Source organism: Hydractinia symbiolongicarpus, chromosome 4, assembly GCF_029227915.1.
Source record: "Hydractinia symbiolongicarpus strain clone_291-10 chromosome 4, HSymV2.1, whole genome shotgun sequence".
Classification (NCBI taxonomy): Eukaryota; Metazoa; Cnidaria; class Hydrozoa; order Anthoathecata; family Hydractiniidae; genus Hydractinia; species Hydractinia symbiolongicarpus.
The window spans coordinates 21,559,167-21,580,516 of NC_079878.1; the positions used below are offsets into that span (position 1 = coordinate 21,559,167).

At 36.5% G+C, this 21,350-nt stretch overlaps 1 protein-coding gene across 1 annotated transcript; it reads right to left on the reverse strand.

The window, feature by feature from the left end:
• Positions 1 to 2,111: 2,111 nt before the first annotated feature.
• Positions 2,112 to 12,092, reverse strand: LOC130641827 (malignant fibrous histiocytoma-amplified sequence 1 homolog). Its single transcript, XM_057448810.1, has 10 exons — positions 11,953 to 12,092; positions 8,462 to 9,577; positions 7,988 to 8,182; positions 7,573 to 7,901; positions 6,607 to 7,124; positions 5,718 to 5,898; positions 4,675 to 4,932; positions 3,681 to 3,879; positions 3,510 to 3,572; positions 2,112 to 3,129 (listed from the first exon to the last, which is right to left on the reverse strand). The coding sequence occupies exons 2-10, from the start codon at positions 9,549 to 9,551 to the stop codon at positions 2,867 to 2,869; spliced, it is 3,096 nt and encodes a 1,031-aa protein (XP_057304793.1). The 5' UTR covers positions 9,552 to 9,577; positions 11,953 to 12,092; the 3' UTR covers positions 2,112 to 2,866.
• Between the last annotated feature and the right edge of the window lie 9,258 nt (positions 12,093 to 21,350).

Consider the following 21,350-nt stretch of genomic DNA (forward strand, 5'->3'; position numbering starts at 1 on the left):
GTTCTTCTGCCTCTAATTGGAGAATTTAAATGTGGAGGAGGAAGCCTCATTTGTTTTGGGGTGTTAACAGAATGTAAGTTTTGCACTGAAGGCATAACTTGTTGCATTGGAACAAAGTCCGGCATGACATTTCCGTAATTATACGCCATTTCAGGCTCCATCATTGGAGGCATGCCATCATAAGTATTAGCAAGTCCTGGCATACCAAGCCACATCTTTGTGTAGAGAAATTCTTCTCTTTCTCCTTGCAGTATTGTGTGAATCTTTGATGAATACATACGCACTGTATGATGCTGCAATGAACTAATACACTTTAGAGTGATACTCTAACTCATACAAACTATCCAAATATGGCCCAATCAACACATTACTTTGTGATTACGCGCCAAAAAAGTTCCATTGAATATTTAAACTATAAAATTTCAACTAAAACTGCACAGAGTTTCATAAAACACAACAAAAATAAAAACTTTCAACCGTATACTCTCTTAAAACATAAACAGTATCGTTTTTAGCCGTGCGTGTCAGAAGACTAGACAAAAGCAGATTCCGCAGTTCAGTTGAGACGATATTTTTAATCTATTATGTACTGTATAATATGAGGTGAAAAGATAGGCGTAACAAAAAGATGTATTGTATAACTTGATGACCTTCTGCAACAATGTACTCTAACCTGATACATGCGAATATACTACGGCCGTTATTATTTTGTATAATTTTATCGCTACGGCCGTTTAAAATCGTATTCACATAGAGAGATAAGGCGAATTACTATACAATGATTAATGTGTTTTATCTCTTCTATGATGTGAAATACCGGATAACACACACTCTATGCATTATTACTCCATGATGTATGTATTTTACTTATTCATTCATTTGTTTATTTATTTATCTATTATTTGTTTATTCCTCTTCCTTATTTGCTATGTTACTTAGATACACAACAAAGAAAAAGGAAATATTCTTGGAATGTGTTCGTCCCACTATTTGGATTGGGTCAAGAATTCAAAAAATTTTCATTAAGCGAAAGCAAAGGCACATAAACTACCACTTCGTACCCAATCCCCATACTGTATCTCTTTTATTTTTACTACAGGGAACTGAGAACAAGTTGTGTTTTCACTACATTCGTGCAGGGAGGAAAAGTAAAGGTAATTGATTGAAAAATAAGATTAATGTTTTATGTTATTGAATATTTATACTTGCATAATTTCCTTTTTAAAAAAAAAAAAAAAAAAATTATTGGTTAATTTTGCCATAATGGCTGTTATATTCTCTAAGAAAAATCGAAGAGTGATGTAAAGAGTCACGAAATTAGGTAAAATATGCTGACTTATTATTATTTATTTATTCATTGAATTTTTAAAACTTATGACGAGTTTCTGGTAAAATAGAGATTAATGATTTATAGATTTATATTGATAAAAAAATGATCTCATAAAAATATTTGCGTGATTTTATTTTTTATAAAATTTAAATTTACCTGAGTGGTCAAAGGTTTGTGGTGAAGACACATTATTCGTATAGTGTTGTAACCACGTCACCACGCCTTTTTGCTTTACTCGTGTGCTAAAAACGTACAAAGAAACTGGGTATGAAATAACGACATAATATTTTTTCACGCTACAATTATAATGACATATGCGAAGAAAAAATTTGAAACTCTTTTCCTTAAAATAAATTTTACAAACAAATCTGAGCTGTGAACCGCTTTCAACGCAATCCTTCTTTATAATTTATAATTTTTTTTTTTTCATTTTAAAGGTCAAACACTGGGGACGAGGTGAGTATTTACTTGGCAGGATATTTAATAGTTTTAACCTCGTTTCCATCACATGCCTCCTTTGTAAGTTGATATAAACAAAGATGTAATTTGGGTATTTCATCTTTTTTCTAAATAAAGTACAGCGTACCGTAAAAATAATTAAAAAAATCATATCTAGAGTAACACTTTATGAAAATAATTCAAGGCTTTTTCATCCGCGAAGAAGTGCACACGAAGCTTCATTGGTCAGTACAAAATTCGTTGGGCTTTCAATGAGCTGTTTCCTTGGCAACACTTTACAATAGCGTACCAACGAAAACATTGTAAATAAAGAAACGCGAACTTTTCAAAAAAGTGTATTTTTTTTTGAAACGTGGACACACCTGTTCCAATAAAAACTCATTCAACTAAAAATAACAATTAAATATATAAAAAATAGAGATGATTTAAATATTTACAGCGTGCTTTTAACACTGGGACTAGGAATGATATAAAGAAATTCTATAACAGCGATAATTCGGATTAACTTATTGACGTCATACATCGACACAATAAAAAGTTACGAACAAAAGCAGAATATTTTACAGACCAGAATATTCATTGACGTCATAGAGGTTAGTCTTTGATTTATAACTAATAAAAATTCGAGCTTGTGGCTGCACCTTTTTATCTGTTGTGGTTTAGCATAAAAAATTAACTTTAATTTTGAGATTACGTGGCTTTGGAGTTTCACTTGTGAATGCACAGACGTAATTATCTATATGTGAGGATTCATAAAGTTTTGTTAAAAATAAAATACATTTACAGCACCAAGCTGTGTCTTTTAATTGCCATTTTCGCACTCGTACAAAAACGTTACTGGTGGTCTGAACCGCAACACGTATTTTTGTAAAACAAAAGCCTTTATGTCAGCAGCGCTAATCTTGCAATTTATACTGCACGTGTCGTGTTCCTAATCGCTCTTCCACGATACGTTAGATATTGTGTTACCATAGATACGTCGTCACTTAATATACAGCGTTTTGCAAGTACGTCCCAACCGGAACACGTACACAACATCAAAAGGGTGGCATCATACATAAAGTAAACCATGGTAGATTACGTTCCTTTAAGCAGTATATTAGCTGCTTTGTACGGGTAAGGGTGCATCTCACTCAAAGCTGTGATAAACAACTCTCTCGATACCGATTGGTTTTGTTGTTCCCATAGATTAATAATCTTATATGTGCGTTCTCTGTAGTGTGTACCGGAACCTATTGGAGGTAATTGGCCAGCATCTATTTTTAACGCCTTACGTAACTCCTTACAACGGTCAGCCATCAAACCAGAAATACTGTCTTTATCTTCTAATGATAATTCACCTAAATATAATAACAGAAATTTAACCAATGAGGTGAAAAACCTTACACAAAATTTCACAATTTTTAATATTTTAGTGGAAAAACAGTGGTGTGTTGATTTCTGTGACACGCCATTATGCGGGAGGAGGAGTCTGAAAAGGAGGAGTCTGAAAACGAGGATGTATTATTTTTTCTAGCAAATTTTAAAAGAAAATTTAGCAAGCAAGCACAAATTGCATCCGTGTGATGCGTTTAATTATGCATTTTTTGTAATAGAATAATAATAGAATTCAAAAATAGTTTTAACACCATTTTCTGGCCTCTCATTTCGAAAACTGTCGGCTCTGTTTTTTTTGTACATATGTTTTGATATTTTTCTCCCAAGCAAATACAATCCTTACCGCTTAAATAGTTCTCCAATTCATGCGTTTTGTTTTGTTTGTCTATGAAATTCAACATCATGCCTTAAACAAAAAAAACAAGTTTTACATGTAAACAAACAACACGGCAAATTTAACAATTTTATTTGCAACAACGGTTAAAGCCTTCCACACACTACGAACAATTATTACCGTAAGGAGGAAATATCAACCATTTGTCGATTGTTTTAGATTCGACATCACACGACAACACAGCCTCGTTTTGGTGTAGCATCGATAGGTCTAATCTCCATGGTCGAGGATTATCTTTTTTAGCAACAAAGCAACTAGGGCAGAGGGAGAACAGTCCGGGAGACACTCCTTTCCATTCCTTGATAAATCTTTCTAACATCTAAACGACATAGCACAGGATTTCACTGCAACACTAAAGATTCTTAAGTGTTCTGAAGAGAGCAGCGTTATCAGAAAGTAACGTATAGTTGCTAGCAGACAGAAATGTGAAAGAAACATTGAGAGAAGACAGAAATGTGTTTGTCTTTGTAGAAGAACACAAGGGGCTTTTTTTTCGTTTAAATCACCCTGTATCTAGATCACGTAACAAACCACCCTGTATGTAGACAACGAAACCAACAACCTTGTATGTAGACCACGTAACAAAAGGATAAAAATAATTTAAACCTTTTCAATGGAATTTAAATTGGCAACTCAATTTTTTGGGTTTATTCAACAAGCTCGTACAAATACCTTTCCTTACAACTTCCTTCCCTAAAATTTCCTGCCTTTTTCATCTATTTTAGATAATTAAAAACCATTCTAGTACTACGTTTGGTTGGAGTAGCTAAGAAAAAAAAACTCAGATTGGCCTTTGGTAAAATGCTATCTTAATGTCATTCTTAATTTAATTTAAGTTGAATAAATTACTTAGAAATAGTTTTATTAAAGCTGAAATACACTAACCATTTTCAAAGATCATTGAAAATTAATAGTACTTTTCAGGCTAAGAAGAAAAGAACCTTTTAAATTTCCATTTTCTTTCCCAAATTACCTACGATTTATAGCAAATTTGCAGCCTTGAGTTGCACAACTTGTAGTCATAAGCCATTAGTTCTCTAGGTGATGCAGGGTAGTGGGAAATATATGTTGCAATGGACTACAGAGATAAAAACATACAACACAAATTTCATACCTGTAAAATTGGAATAATGGTCAACCACAAATGATATATATCTTTTGGATCTGAAAATCCTTGTAGAGTGATGCGACTTGAGTTTTTGAACGTCTCAAATTTGCATACTACTTCACCGTCTTTGTTGAGGCCTTTAAAACCATAATTCCAAGGTGTGCAATGACTGAAGACGTTTAAGGAGTATACTTTGATAATAAAACGCTGAAAGAATCCATCAGGCAGACCTCCTCTAGTTTCTATTAAAGTTATCATGGTCCTCTATGGTAAAAAATGTTATGCACTTAAAAACTCGATGGATAGTACAAACAAAACGAAACAAATTTAGGAAAATTGTACAACCCCAGTAATATAGCGAAAAGAAGGCGGAATTTGAAGTACCTAACATGTTAAAGTCCACTTCGCAATTTTCAAGGCTGACTTAGTACTTTATATCTTATAGATTTTTTACTAAGACAAAATATCTTACACAGTACTAATTTTTGCTAAAATAACATGCTTAAATTCCCTGATTTTGTGTCAGTGAAGTGAATTGTTCCATAATGCGTAAAAAATGCGGTTATTGTGTTTTTGAGGTTGTTTACTCGCCCTATATCAGCCATTTTGAGAAATATCTCAAAAGAAACATAGGATTGTAGCTAATGTAATATAAAAAATGGTAAAAACACCATCAGAATGACTGTTAAAGTGTTTGCTTTCTGGTATGATAAATACAGGTAATAAAACATACTAAGTTTAGTAGTTAGATCTAATTTGTAACAAGACATTGCACAAATTTGTAACAAGACATTGCACAAATTTGTAACAAGACATTGCACAAATTTGTAACAAGACATTGCACAAAAGATACTTCATTTAAATAGACGTGTGCAAACTATGATGATCTTTTTGTTAATGATAACATTGAACATAAAGAAGGAAAGTAACGTATCTGTTCCAAAAGTTTCCAGAAATTTCCAAGAAGTAAAGCACAACCTGACAGATTTCGGGGGCTCTGTCCTACAAGAAATAAAAACAAAGCTGCAATCATTTAAACTTAGAAATACCTTGTTTTGATCAGGTTCAACAGGAACAGGACAATAATCTTGGAGAAACCAAGGCACCAACAAACTGTTTTTATCTTGATATGAAGAAAGCAGCTCCATATCATATGCAAGGTCACATTTTTGGAAGAGCTGGATAACTTCATTGAACAAACTATCAGTAATGTTATCATTCCATATGCACCTAAAGAGAAATTTTAGGTACACATATTTGTATGTTATCGAGCTAAAAAGCAGTATGTCCAATCAACAGACAAAATTTGAGGAGAAAAGCAGCAATAACACCTAAAACGCTGACAGAAAACATAAACATTGCAACAATAACCAACATGATCGTCAGTATAAAACTTTATTGGTTTAATATAACTTTTATATATAATATAACTATATTTTTAACCTGCGTAAACCAAAGTGACATAAATGTCGGCAGGAGTGTTAATGAAACTTTATTTTTTTTTTTAAAGATTCAGGATATTGTCCTAACAAGATGATTCTAGGAGTGATGACCAGGGTCCCTTATTAGGATTGTAATCCTTATTTATCAATCTTTCAGTGAAAGAAATATATAAAGAGGACTTAGTTGAAGTTAATGTTGACATTAAATTGACTAGTGTTTTTACATAGCTGATATGAACTATTATCAAATCATTTCGAAAAATAACAAAACTGCTTTAAACCAAATGCAGTGAGTCGCAGAAATTCTAGTAAAAAGATAAAAAGAATTCCGGCATTGTGTTTTAAAGGACAATGCTGCTTACGCCTGAAATTTAGGTGACAGTTTGACACAGTAAGTTTGGAAAAATTTATAAGAGTTTGAAAAACATTTATTTTTATAGAAGTTTTCTTATAGAAGTTATAAAAAAGTAACACTTGAACTGCAGTTGCAACCTACCTTAGCAGCTTCTTAGATAACAATGCACTTTTGGACAAAACTTCAACAGCTTGTTTAAATTCAACCTCAAACATGTCGTACTTGGTAGCATAATAGTCCTCATATTTATACGCGTCAGACAAATCATGCCGAAAGACTAATTTCAGAAGTTGAAGAAGCCATTTCGGATCTAAGAAAACTATATCAGATGCATCAGAATTGGTATGGAAGTACAAAATAGGCCCCACAGAATCAATGTATTCCAATGCTTTAGAAATATCCCTCTTCTTGCGAAAACCCTGTGCCTTTAAAGATAATTCATCTACTGTTAAAACAGGTCTCTTTGATCGTTCTTCAAAGCAAACATGTTCCAAGTCTAACCATGTTTTTGGTACATATCGATTAACATTAGGGGATAATGTAACATCACAAGCAATGCGAATAATTTCATGTCTCAACAGGTTTAATCCAGGAAGACGTTGCTTGCTTGAAATTGGGATAAGATAAACTGTTGGACTGCCTGGTTCAACATCTACAGTCTAAGATAGAGATAGATAGATGTGCATATTCTCATGGCTAGCCTCACTAATATCGAGGGATATACCCTGTCTATTATTTCCAGGAGGGGTCATGGCTTAGATGGAGAGTCCTAGAGTATTTAATGCTCATTTTGAGCTACACAGAACCAATTAGGGCCTGTGCTCCACTAGACAACTCCCGGCAACATCCAACGGCTCACACATGGAGCCATCTCCCAAATTTCCCTCACATGGTTTGGGCTAATCCAGGGCTATGGTAACATTCACTTGCCCATTTTAAATTGCTGTCAAGAGAATTCGAACCCCAGTCTCATAGAGTATGAGAGCTATAACCACTAATCTACAGCGCCACAATAGACAATAATTTAGCAACATAGGAGATACATAAACGGTTTAACTTGAAAATGTTTGTAAAAGTAAAGATGAGTAACCAGAAAACTATAAATACCTCTGTTTTACCATCGACTTCAAGCTGATAAGACTTTGGTAAAACAGGCAATATAGATTTTGGAAGTTTCTTCACATTCTCGTCATAGCCTTTTTCAATAATGAGTTGTCGCTCTTTAATATGCTTATGGGCACACTGTATCATGTGTTTGCAACTTTCGATGACAATGCAATGATCTGTCACCAAATCCAAATGTGTAGGAACAATCATGATGACGGCGTTGGGTACTTTAGCTACAATGAGATTCATCCAGTACCCAATCTTGTCTTCAAAATATTTTTTGCTCCTTTTATATTTACTCAAATCAACGATTACTGTAAACAGCATTCCTAAGATTTAGAAACATATACACTACAATCTTAATGTACCCACACATAATGCATTTTTGTCAATGCAAAATAAAAATATATATTACCAACTGATAAAAATAACTGATGCGTAAGTAAATACTTCTTCTCCCCAGCACAATCTACAATCATAACATCCAGCATTTCGTCAGTGTCAGGTAGTTGTTCTTTCCAATGGAAGAAGTCAATACCAATTGTTTTTATATTCACACCAGCATCTGGTTCCTGACATGAGACAATAGCTTGTGCTAAAGATGTTTTACCTAAACACAATAAATGTTTTGTAGTGAGCTTGCTAGTTTTAAAATGTTGTATAGATAGTAAGTTAGTGTTTAAAATTAAATTTGTGTAGACAGATTCACTGCTTTATTACCTCAACTAGGAATTTATATGCATACCATTTTTTCTTGTTTTAGCTTAAAGGGTTACTCTATATCTATTTTGGCCACCCGAATTGCATACAACATGCAATGCTAGTTGGAGCTAAAGCTGTAAAAATGAGTTTAGTAAGAAGATTACTACACGGTCACAAGAAAAATCACCTGCGTCTGGATCACCCAATACCATTAACTTCAGCCTTTTACAATTAGCTTCAGTGCTATTATCCAATGCATCAAAATAATTCTGGATTGACTTTAAACCTTTTATTGCAACTTCAATAGGAGGTTTCTGTAGCGGGTTCTCACCACATAAAAATCGACTGTTTTCCATACCAGTCAGATTGGTCACTGATTTTGGCAACGCTGTTAACGCATTGTATGATATATTGAAAAAAATTAAACTTTTCAATTGGCAGATGGACTCCTGGAGCTTCCCAATTTCATTTTTGCTTACGTCTAAAACTTTCAGCTTGGGTAACTTGCTGATTGATGCTGGCAAGTGAGTAAGCAAATTTTCCCGCAAATAAAGTTTTTCTAGACAGCATGAATCATGAAAAAAAGTCTCCTTTAAGCTTTCCAAGAAGTTCTCACTCATGTCCAAGGTCACCATTTGAGCTGGTAAAATTGCTCTAACACTCTGAATTCCATTGTTGACTATTGACAGGTATTTTACAGTAGAAAAGTAGTAGAGCTCTGGATCCTTGATTTTATTATTATCAAGACTGAGGCGATTCAAACTAGTTAAACTGGTTATTTCTAATGGCATGCTTAAAATGTTACAACTTTCTAAATTTAGTTCGGTTAAATTCTTTAATTTACAAACAGATAAAGGTACACTATTCAGTGGGTTTCCCCGCAGATCCAAAATTTTTAGCTTGTTAAGAGATGAAATTGACTGAGGAAGATTTTGCAAACCATCACCAGTTTTATAAATATTTCGTGTCAGTCGAAGTTCCTCTACTTGTTTTAAAAGATGCATCTTGTTTGGAATCTCAATCAAGTTGTTTGTATTCAACTTGATTACAGTATCATGTGAGTGTTTGCTGAGGTTCAAAAATTTTGGCGACCTGCTATCATCATTTGTTGTTTCGAAACGTGAGAAGGGCAGCATAGTGAATGGCCAAAGTAATGGACTACTTGCTCTAATGGAAACTGGAATAGATCTCATACTACCACCATTATTATTCCTTGTAAGGGCATCAAATGTTACAGAACCAGAAGGAGCACTTCTTGACAGTTCTTTTGATGGCATTGTTTTGAAAGATTTCTATATACATTCTATAACAAAAGTCAGTTAAATATATTAATGAATAGTAATAGTTTATTTAAAGAAACACGAATTTAGAAAACATAAGAAACGTAAAAGGCAAAAAACTTAGAAACATAAAAAGGAACATTTTCAAGTTCGATCGTAGGAATAAAACAAGAGAGACCTTCTAAAAGACCTAAATTATCCAAAATAGGACAAATCTACCTATCTACCTTCAACAGATAGAGATGGTCCAACATGTAATAAATGAGATTACCATAAGAACAGAATAAATAAAAAGAAAATCAAAAGGGGAAAAAAAGGAAGATTAACATACATGGACAGGCTGCATCATATAAAAAAAACACAGGCGCGTCGTGCTCCTAAAAAATGTTTTCAGAGATTTCGGTGCGTGATTTATCACTTGCCTGAGCAGTCCTGGTCTTTTGAGGTGCACGATTGCACCCCTCACCTCCGCACGCTCCTGCAACAATGGAGCAGCATTTTCAATCACGCACCAAAAACACTTTAGTCACTTCAATAATGCACACCTGAAATGTCTTTTGTATAAAGTAATTGTTTACTATACTAAAATCAAAGAAAAAAATGACTTAAAGTTCGAAATTTGAATGAAAAACATTCACGTTTAAAAATGAATTATTAATTCATTAGTTTAGAGCATCATTAGGTTGTATATCACAGAAGTCGCCAGTGGCATACTTTGAAAATGCTTGTCACTGGCACAGCATAACAAGAAGCAAAACTGTACAGGAGACTCAATTGTCTGTGTCTTCGCAGAACATCTCTTCTCACAAAACCGAGGGCAGGGCTGACTTATTGCCTGCTGTGTCGTGTGGGAGAGAGAACATCTGGACTTCTTTTTAATACGATATACAATTTTTTCGATTATTATTACTAAGCATATTTGATTTCTCTTTCCCCTTTTAAAAATTTTTTAAACTTTATTCAACATTTTTTTTTTCTTTGGTATTAAATCATGAGAACATTCGTCTGAAAGCTGTATTAAGTTACAGGACACCTAACCTCTCCAACTTTCTGGTTATATTTAACTTGCATGGGTGCTCACTCTTCTCACAGTATTCTCTGTGACGATGAAGTCGGACTGACTTGTGGCATGGTTCCAAATGGTCTTCCGTCTTTCGTTCGAGTCTCAGTGTAATGCACCAGCCGAGCATAAGAGTGTCAGCATGAAGAAAAAGGACCGACTTTAATGTTCTTACGTTCCTTACGTTACGTTCTTCATAATAGCACCAACCGTTTTTGATTGTGGCATTCAAATTTCACAACAAAGTTACGTTGACAATTTTTTTGCCGACGTAATCATACCAATAAAAAAATAATGCATACCTGATCACAAAACTTTCTTCGATATATGCCTGCATTGCGGTTTTTGCTGTCCCTTTTATTGTCGAACTATTTTGTATCTCCTGTTTAAATTTGGCACAGATCTTACACCACACAAAATTAACAAATTTTGTGCCGTCCTTTTCAATGGTTTTATAGCCAATTACATCTGACACATTATAATTTAAAAAGGTTTTTAAAGCCAAAAAATTTCCCTTTACAGTTGCTCGGAACTCGCAATTTTGTACTCTAAAGAAATTTATTTCTGCTTTATTTTCTTTTGAAAGAGGTTCTACCATTTTTACCTTTTTATTCAAAAAAATGATCAATGGGTTTTACCTGTTCATTCAAAAAGTGAATGAGTTTTCTCGATTTACTTTCAAACACGCAAATCTTTTTCTTCTTTAGTACTCTAGACATCGCGTGATCTTATTTAAAAGTTTAAATTTTGCAGTCTTGCATTTTTTCTTTCTTTTTTCTTTCTGTAATGTGATTTCTTAGAATTATTGCTCGCTACAGTTTTATTTAGGAGCTTGATTGTTCACGCACCTAAGAAATGAATTGATATTTTAGGCGAGTTATTTTTCGCTTGTCTAACACATTTTAGGAACGTACCTAATATGACGCAGCCTGCATGTAGCATAAAAAACACTATTTAAGAAACACAAGGCTAAAAATATTTAGGAAAACTTAAGATATATTTAAAACACATTTTAAGCCTAAAGGGATGATTTTTATAAGAACCATTGAACCCACAAAACAAGTTTCTTTAAAAAAAATGTGTATATGCACAAGTTAAAAGTTTTTTTTTGCACTTTGCATCAATCTGACGTGAAACATTCAGCTATACAAAAGGAATAATAATAAAATCAATCACTGTAGAATCGAACATTCTTCCTGCAGTTTTGCTATTGTGTATCAAAAAGGAGCCTTTAATAATCCTGCTTATCAAGTCTGTCCTTATAACCTCCTGCCAAGTCTTTCTCGGTCTGCCTCTGGGCTTTGCCCTAGGAACTATCAAGTCTCTACACTTTCTTACCCAATTATCCTCCTCCATTCTTTCCAAGTGCCCCAGCCAATTCAATCTTCTTATCTGGATAACATCTTTAATTCTACAGAGACTTAGCCTGCTTCTTAGCTCATCTGAACTCTTTCTGTCTCTCAGACTGGCATTACACATCCACCTAACCATTCTCATATCATTCCTTTCTAAACGGTCAAGATCTTCCTGCTTCACTGCCCATGTCTCACTACCGTACAACATAACACTTCTTACACAGGCCTCATACAACCTACCTTTTACCTCAATTGACAGGACTCTGCTAGTCAATAAAGGAAGTAACTCTAAACTTTTTCCAAGCAGAACCTATCCTGCAAGTAACACTTCTTCCAACACCCCCTTCACTGCCCAACATATCACCTAAGTAACAGAAGTTCCTAACTATCTCTAATGATGATGATGATGATGATGATACATTTTTGGGGGTTTCATCATTCTCGGCTTAACGTCCATTTTCCATGCTAGCATGGGTTGGACGGGGTATATTAATGACCCTCTTCCAATCTGATCTAGACTGTGAAGCAAACTCTGAGGTATTAATTTATTATCCAGCACAGCCATGCCAAATGGAAACAGAGGACCCAATGCTTGTTCCGTAATCTATTCAATTATGGATTAACAATGGATTATTTCCAATCAACCAGAACTGGAAGAAGTTAGTGCAACTGAACGAATTAAAAACCATGTCTTTGCCACACACCAGAATGCTTCCAATGTGATTGTACACAACATTTACATTGCTGTCATAACAAACAGTACCTTTATCACATTCAAACAAGCCAAACTCACTGCATCAAAAGATCCATTATATGAACACCTCATTGATTCTATTTGTGGTGGCTTTTCTACCTCAAAATAAACCTTAGCACCAAAGCTTAGGGAATTCTGGAAAGTATGTGATTGACTATTAACTAGCAAGTACTTTTGAAAATCACATTGTCATCCAACAAGCCCTTCGTCAATAATTTCAGGCTGCACATCAAGGATATAACAGTATATCATCCCGTGCAAATCAAACAGTTATTGGCCCAGCATAAATGCCAGCATCAAAAAGCTACCATTCAAAAAGTGTCAATTATGTGACCAAAAGCCCCAAGCCAGCCTGCAGAATCTACAATCCCAACATCCCCACCAGATTGGCTTTTCCAATAAATATATGCAGATTATTTTGAAAGTGAGGAACAGTTATATCTTGTAAGTGTTGGCCGCTTCAGTTGCTGGCTAACCATTCCCCATTTCCCAACCAATGCAAAATCTAATTTGCTCATTCTACACTTCCGTTGATTATTCATGTCATATGGTCTCAAGTGACGGGAGACCGCAATTTGCATCACCAGCATTTACGACATCCCTAAAAAACTGGGATATCCAACATTGTATATTTTCTGTATTCTGAATCAAATGGTTGTGCGGAACTTGCTGTAAACACTGGAAAGCAGATCATCCTTCAAAACACCATCAGATGATTCCTAGATAATAACTGTGCTGCTCAAGCTATTCTCCAACATAGCAATAACCTCTTCGAAGGGCCAGGTTTGATCCCTGCCCAGACTTGTTTCCACAGGCAGTTGAAAGATCACCTCTTACACCATCCTAACAAACAACCTTAGCAAGAAATGGCTTTTACTCACAAAACAGTGAGATAGTCACTTTACATCACTCACAGACAACAACAAGCTCAGCCTACCACCACTTTACTTATCCATGATCAACCATCAGTTGTGGGTACAAATAATGGGTTCGAACTAGTCAATGGTTGAAGCACTACCATAGTGTCAATATCGTGCCAAAATGAATGGCTCTGGCAGACTGTCATTACACAAACGTAAGTTCCTTAAACTGAAAAATAGTAAAAGAAACTCCACAGCTCTAAATGTACTTCTGTCATTTGGTCCTACCCAACCCAATGCGACACATTCGTATTGAATCCTCTAGCTCTAAAGCAACTTGTGTCAGTTTTTTACCAAGAGAAATTTTGAGTGCATATAATATGGCACTGAATAATTTACTCATCAAAAGCCATACTAGTTTTCAAAGCCATGAACCTTATGCTCCTGGTTACATGCGCTCAAAATTCCTCTTGGAAAATACTGCCACAATCACCAAATAAGAGAAGATTCAAAAAACAGGTTCACACTTTCCTTGGTCAACACAGAATTTGGGAAAAAAGCCTTCCCATTTAGAACTGCAAAAGTGTGGAATAATCTTCCTGACCAACTGACCTGTATTGGAAGTTTGCTTTCGTTTAAGACTTCCATCTCTAATGTATTTGGCAAATTTTAATGGAGATAACTTTTTAATTTCTGTTAAATTTTCACAGATTATAAAATATTATACTATGTTTGATTGGGCTGAGAGGAAGTCTAAGGTTTACCATTTTTGTTTCTTTTTTGTTCTAGTGCCCCCCCCCCCCCCCCAGTGGAAACAATCCACTAACTATAGGTTTTTGTGATTTTCTGGGCTAGCCACGTTAAACATTTGTTATTATTATTATTAACTTGAAAACTTCAACAATCCGGGACCCAAGGAATGACCATTTTACATTGTTACATATTCCTGGACTCTATCCCCAGAAGAGGAGATCTTGTGTTATATTATGTTATATAAATTTAATTTATATCATTATATATAGAGAGAAACAAAATATAATGGCTGGCCTTTCTGGTTAAATCATTTGCTTCACGTTTATTCAAATTACTCATTAGGGGCACAATAATTCATACGCGTGCCTACATCACATGCCATAAAAATTAAAAATTAATTCTATAAATCAGGTATACTTCTGAAAAAACATTTCTAGCTAGAAGTTACAAAAATAACTTAATTTATTGTTGACAAATAAAACTAATTTTAAGCAGAGCAGACTCTAGAGTCTTGTCAATTGAGTTAAAAGGTAGGTTGCATGAGGCCTGTGAAAGAAGTGTTATGTTGTACGGTAGTGAGACATGGACAGTGAAGCAGGAAGATCTTGACCGTTTAGAAAGGAATGATATGAGAATGGTTAGGTGGATGTGTAACGCCAGTCTGAGAGACAGAAAGAGTTTAGATGAGCTAAGAAGCAGGTATCCGAGAATTAAAGATGTTATCCAGATAAGAAGATGTGCTTTATGGAGAATAGCACATCATTATCTCCACAAGGCTTGGGAACGTACATAGGTCTAACGCATGTTGAATACTATATATCTTTCATATTCAGGAAGTAATACGTGGACAACTTACCTGTATTTTTAACTGATGGCCCAATTAGGGCGTAAATGTCCGAGGTTTTTTGCATTTGCGAAAAAGAACCTTATTTCCCCAGGGCAATTTTTGCTTTTTTGATATATCCTATCCGCGCCGTCCCTTTGGGATATCAAAAAGCGAAAATGTGCCCTGGGAACGGGGTTGCCAACATATTGCCCCGAATATATTCCAGATATGCTTTTTGTTCGAAACTATGCACTACATCATCATGTTCTCTAAAACGCAGCGGCCCAATGACTATAATGCTCCATGAATTACAATTTTAGGGCATCACAACCTCGCTCCCTGTGCCTTTTTCCCCTTTTTAAAATTACGGGCGGATACTCGTAGAGTTGATGTTCGTATTCTTCAATTTATTTTAACCATATACGGTTATTATAAGAAGCGGAAAAGTCATATAAATTAAGACACATTTAACGTTTACTGGTTAGCATTTTTAACCTAGAAAGCAGCCTCAAGACATGAAAAAACTGGAATTAATATTTCAAAAACATTAGCAGTCTGTAACAAAATTGCTTCCCCGTTTTCGGTTGTGTGTTGTCCAAGGTACGCCTAAACTATCCAACGCTGGGGTAACAATGATCATTAAATATCCCCTCCCTTCTTGGTGTAGGACTTATCTTTAGATTAGAATGGAATCTCATCCCATGGGGCGCAGAATGACCCTTAATATATACTAAAGTTACAACTTAGTATGCATGAAACAACCACAGGGTTTTTTAAGCTGTGCATACTTTATGAATACAATAAACTTCTTATAAACTCTTTCTTCAGGGATGTCAAGGGAAAACGATATCAGGGAGAGGGGCTCTCTCGCAATAAACTGTTAAAAGCAAAAATAAAGCACAATCTAGGTTTAGGTCGTTGCAAAAAATCTAGTCGAGTAGTAGTAGGGAGTGATTATAATCAGGGTTTCGCTCCTTCCACACCTTTACCCCCCAAAACCCCGCTTCCACCACTTCCACCACCACCTCAATCCCAAAACAAGTAAAAACTAAATCATATTCTGATATCAACAAAAATAATATATACTACCAATAACCAACACAAAATAATATAAAAATGCCAATAACTAACACATAATCATATTAAATCATATATAATAGTATATACTAATATTATACAGAATATGAGTAGGGAATTCCCTGAAATATCCAATCCTTGACCAAACCACAAAAAAAATGCTGGTTGAAATTGAAATCTACCTATAATAAAGATGAGTTGGTTCAAAAATGCAATCAGTAAAATATATAATATCGTGTCAGCACCAGTAGCGGCAACTCGCGAAGCTCTCACTAAACAATTAAGGAGCGTGCGGGATACCGTTAGTTACTATTATAACAAGGCCAGGGGTCAATTTTCAGGAACACCAACTCTCCACGATGAGGTTCAACGGGTCACCATCGAAGATGAATACCAAGGAATTGAGGACCTCAAACACATGTTCGGGAAAGAATCTAAGCATGCCACCAATACTGATGTAATTGAGGATATCCATAATATTTTTGATGATAACGCGGAAATGATAGAAGACGGAAACCGCATCAAAACATGGCGATTTAATAATAACCTTAAACAGCCATTGACAGATACCATTATGCAAAAAATCACACCACACGTAGACATGCGAGTGAAGGTAATATACTCATTTGCCTGCGAAATTTACCGAGGCGGGGGCGACGTGGCAAATTATCACAAAACCAAGAGCTTCCGGTCACTATCAAGCATGGCTGAAATCGAGGCTTTCATGACTGAATGTGAGATGAAACGCCTCGATCTGGAAGATGCCGAATTTTGGACGAAAGCCTATTTGCCACCAGAAAGGACTATCGAGACACCAGAAAATAATATTCAAGCACGTACAAGTCAAGATAATTTCTACGAGGGAGCCCCTACTTGGATGTGGCCCATTACCAGAATGGTTGCGCGGAAAAAGGTGCATTTATAGCTTTGACAAGACGGACGAGAGAACAGACAGCTTGTGCTTCTGGAGATGCCCAGCTGTTCATTACCAAGAAGAGCGAAAACAGTGCGAAAAGTTCCACACAAGGCCAGCCCTCAAATTAGCTCGTGAGTACTACGAAGAACGCAAATTAAAGAGGGAGGAGGTAAGGGCCACAAGGCTTGTGGACTTGGAAGGTATCACCAAAAAATTCGAGATTAACATAAGAGTATTTGAGCCGAAGACAAACTCCGACAAGTCTCCATGGCGTCTCGCCTATGGCCAAAATCAATACAAAAAGGGGTTGGGCACGATCAACATTGGTATGTTGGGAGGTCATTGTTTCTATACCAAGAAATTGGATGTATTGACGCAGCATTGGGAATGCGTCTTTGCACGCAAAGATTTACTAGATCGGAGAACCTCACGCGACACAAGAATAACGAATGCAAAGGTATCAAGACCAAGATCATTTGCAAAGGTGATAGGGTTGAGCGCATGCAGAGTAGCTCTGAAAAGGTATTCTATCCCGATAAAGGTTTTAGTTACGCGGCATGCCAATGGATTGAAGCCACATCAAAGCAAACAGGTAGACATATACATCATGCTCTTTGTGGGCATGGGGGAGAACGTCTTGTCACTGCATGGGAGTGTGAAAACTCTACAAAGGTTAAGAGGGTATTCAAGAAAGAATTTCGAGGATATCCCCATTTTATAACATTTGATTTCGAGGCTCTCCTGGCACCATTAAACCAGCAGCAAACGTCTGATTTGACATATATCTACGAGCATATACCTGTAAGTGTAGCCATCCACGATAGTCTGCAGGAACATCCAACATTCATCATGAATGAAGACCCAAAGGTGCTTGTGCAAAAATTCGTCGAAAAATTGGAGCAGAGACAAATGAGGATTGTGGAAGAAGTCATAAAGATGTACCCCAAGCCGGATGATTTTGATATGCTCCCGGAACAAACCCAAAATGCTTGGCATGAATGGGTAAACCAGGTTACAGTGATAGACTTTAATAGTGGCAAGTACGATATCATCCTGATCAAGCGTTATTTTGTCGAACAAATTGCGGATGATGATAATATCAAAGTAGCGAAAAAAGACAACGACTACATGTTTCTAACCACATCGAGGTTCAAATTCATCGATATAAAAAATTTCCTAGCACCAGGTTTGAGTTATGAAAAATGGTGCAAGTCATTGGATTGTGATCTCGAGAAGCTTCCATATGTTTCCATATGAATGGCTAACATGTTACGAAAAGTTGAACCATGTGGGCCCGGTAGATCATGAGGCGTTTTATAGCACTCTCAGTGGTAAAAACACCCTATCACCCGAAGATTACCAGGCTTTCAGAGATGAGTTTTTTTAAAAGAGAATGCGTCACGATGCTGGATTGGCTAGCCGAATACAATATGGCGGACGTAGTCCCATTTATAGAGGCTGTGGACAAAACCCGCAATACTTACTACGAGGATGAGATTGACATTCTAAAAGATGCAATGAGCATTCCGGGTGTGTCTATGCGCTACGTTCTGAACAAATCTTTGCGGTTGAACCCCGAGATCCAGCTTTATGCTCCTGGTGATCCCTGTAACCATAAATGTCAAGATCATTGTACCAAAGCCCGATGCGAGGATTGTAAACAAATTCAAAAATCTTGTACATCTTGTACCAAGAACGAGGCGTATGAGCTCCTGCAAACTGGCATGGTCGGTGGCCCCGCAATAGTATTTTGTAGGTACCACGAGAGGGATGTAACAGGTATCAGATCGCATATATATACCGAGCCAAACAAGTGCAAGACAATACTTGGGTATGATGCCAATATGCTCTACCCTAGCACACTACTCCAAGATTTCCCTTGTGGTAAGGAGAAGCTGGTAAAAATGGCAGACCCTGCTGAAAAAATAGATGATCTGGTGCGAGACATTCTTGATGGATCGCTATTCGGTTTTGCTCAAGTTGATATTAAAGTGCTTACTGAGTTGTACGACAAATTTAGCGAAATGTCCCCGTTATTTGTAGTCAGGGAGATCCCTGACAATCAAATTCCGCAGCATATGCACGAGTATTTAAACAAGACAGAGCGAAAATATTTCCAGGCACTAAAAAGCTGTTGGGAGTGATGAAAGCTGAGAAGATCCTGCTTTGTGCTGACCTAATCAAGTGGTATCTTAATCATGGGTTGAAGATTACGGCTTGCTACCAGTTACTCAAGTACTCAAGGGGTAAACCATTCGCTTGGTTTCCTGAGGAAATAGCGGATGCGCCGCGCCAAGCTGATAAGAACCCTGATAAACGTATTGCGGGCGATACAGCAAAATTAAAAGGTAATAGCTTCTATGGGAAAATGATTGAGGAATTGGCGAGACATAACAATACCACATTTACAAAGGATGAAAAGGTAGTAGATGCCGCTATGAGGAGCCCATACCTGGATGATCTTGAAGAAATTGGAGACGGGTACGAAGTAAGACGGAGTAAACAAGGCGTTTCCATTAACAGGGCGTACCAATGTGGAATCCTATTGTATCGATTGGCTAAATTGCGGATGCTCGAGTTCTATTATAATTTTTTAGACAAGTACTTAGATCGACGAGATTTCGAGTATATTTACATGGACACGGACTCAGCGTACTTTGCCATATCTGGCGATAATCTACGTGATGTTGTTCGTACTGAATTAATCGAGCAGTATGATGAGGATGTTAAAAACTGGCTCGTTACCGATAAATATTCAAGTAGAACAGGAGGTTTGTTCAAAGAAGAATTCATCGGATCCAGAATGATTGCTTTAACAGCCAAGTGTTATTTCGTCAAAGGTAAAGATGGCACTAAGTTCTCGTGCAAAGGTATGTCCAAAAGACAGAATGAAGGGACGTGGTCTAGATATATGGGAGCACTTAACGGAGTGCTTGATAATGCAAAAAATGTGGGATTCCGAGTATATAACCAGGGTATGGTCACATATCAGCAAAACAAACTAGGGCTTTCAGCGTTCTATGATAAGAGAGTTGTACATGAGGATCGTATACATACAAAGCCTTTAGAGTAGTTCGCGTCCAATATTTTATATAGGCCATTAAAGTTTTATAACAAAAAAAAATGCCTTGGAAAGAAGATTGTGAGCGATTTTTTTGTATGGGTAACTGTGATCATCCAGGGCGCTGGGTGTGGGTTGAACCATCCAGTAAACCCGACAGTGCAGAAATAAAAAAAACAGTAGTACAGGCTGCTGCTGTTGTACCACGGGACATACCACATGTCACGAGGCCTGGGATAGAAGTATTGCGACCTATGCGCGCTAATAAGCATTAAAGGTGTTGTGAGGCACCACCTTTATACACAAAGCTGCAAATAAAAATGGAGTTATTACTACTGATCGCGGTGCTACTACCTTATGTCTTGATTATTATCGGTTATTTCAGATACAGATCTTTAATAAACATGGCTCACAACTTAGCAGAAATATTTGACGATGTTGTAGATACACCAGCAGAGACTGTTGATCAACCTATAGATAAACGCCAGGCTTTGAAGGATATACGAAATACCAAGCCACATTTACTGCCTAAAAAATGTAGCGATAGTTTCATCGATAAGGCCACGGAAGATGTAATCGAGAAAATACACGCCGAGGCGGTAGAACGTGACCTTCAGGAAAAGGGGCAGAAGACTGCCAGAGCCCTACAAAGTCACGCGATAAACCTATATACGAAAGTAATAGGAAATGTTGTACAGCTTGATAGTCCCGAGGCCCTACGCCAGGATCTAGAAGGGGACCCTATTATAAAAGAATCCATGGCTGACCTGGGTATTCTCATTTATACAGCCTTTGGTACGTTCCTTGCACCTTTGCTCGTTGCGGCGCACACCATAAATCATACTAAGCTGTCCAAGGTATCTGAAAAGGTTGATGAAGAGAAAGAAAAAGATGTAAAAGGGAAGTGATTTTTATAAGCCGCGAGACTTATAAAAAATGAGCAACGAACAAGAAGAAAGGGTAATAACAAAACCAGTTAAGCACCCCGGCAGGGTCGCACAGGGTCACAAGTTAGCAGCACTGATGAAGAAAAGGAAGGAAGATCTTAAACAACAAGAGATTGCTGTAGTTAATCCAGTCAAAACCAGTTCTGTACAGTCAGGCAATGGATATATATATATATGGTGCTGGAGG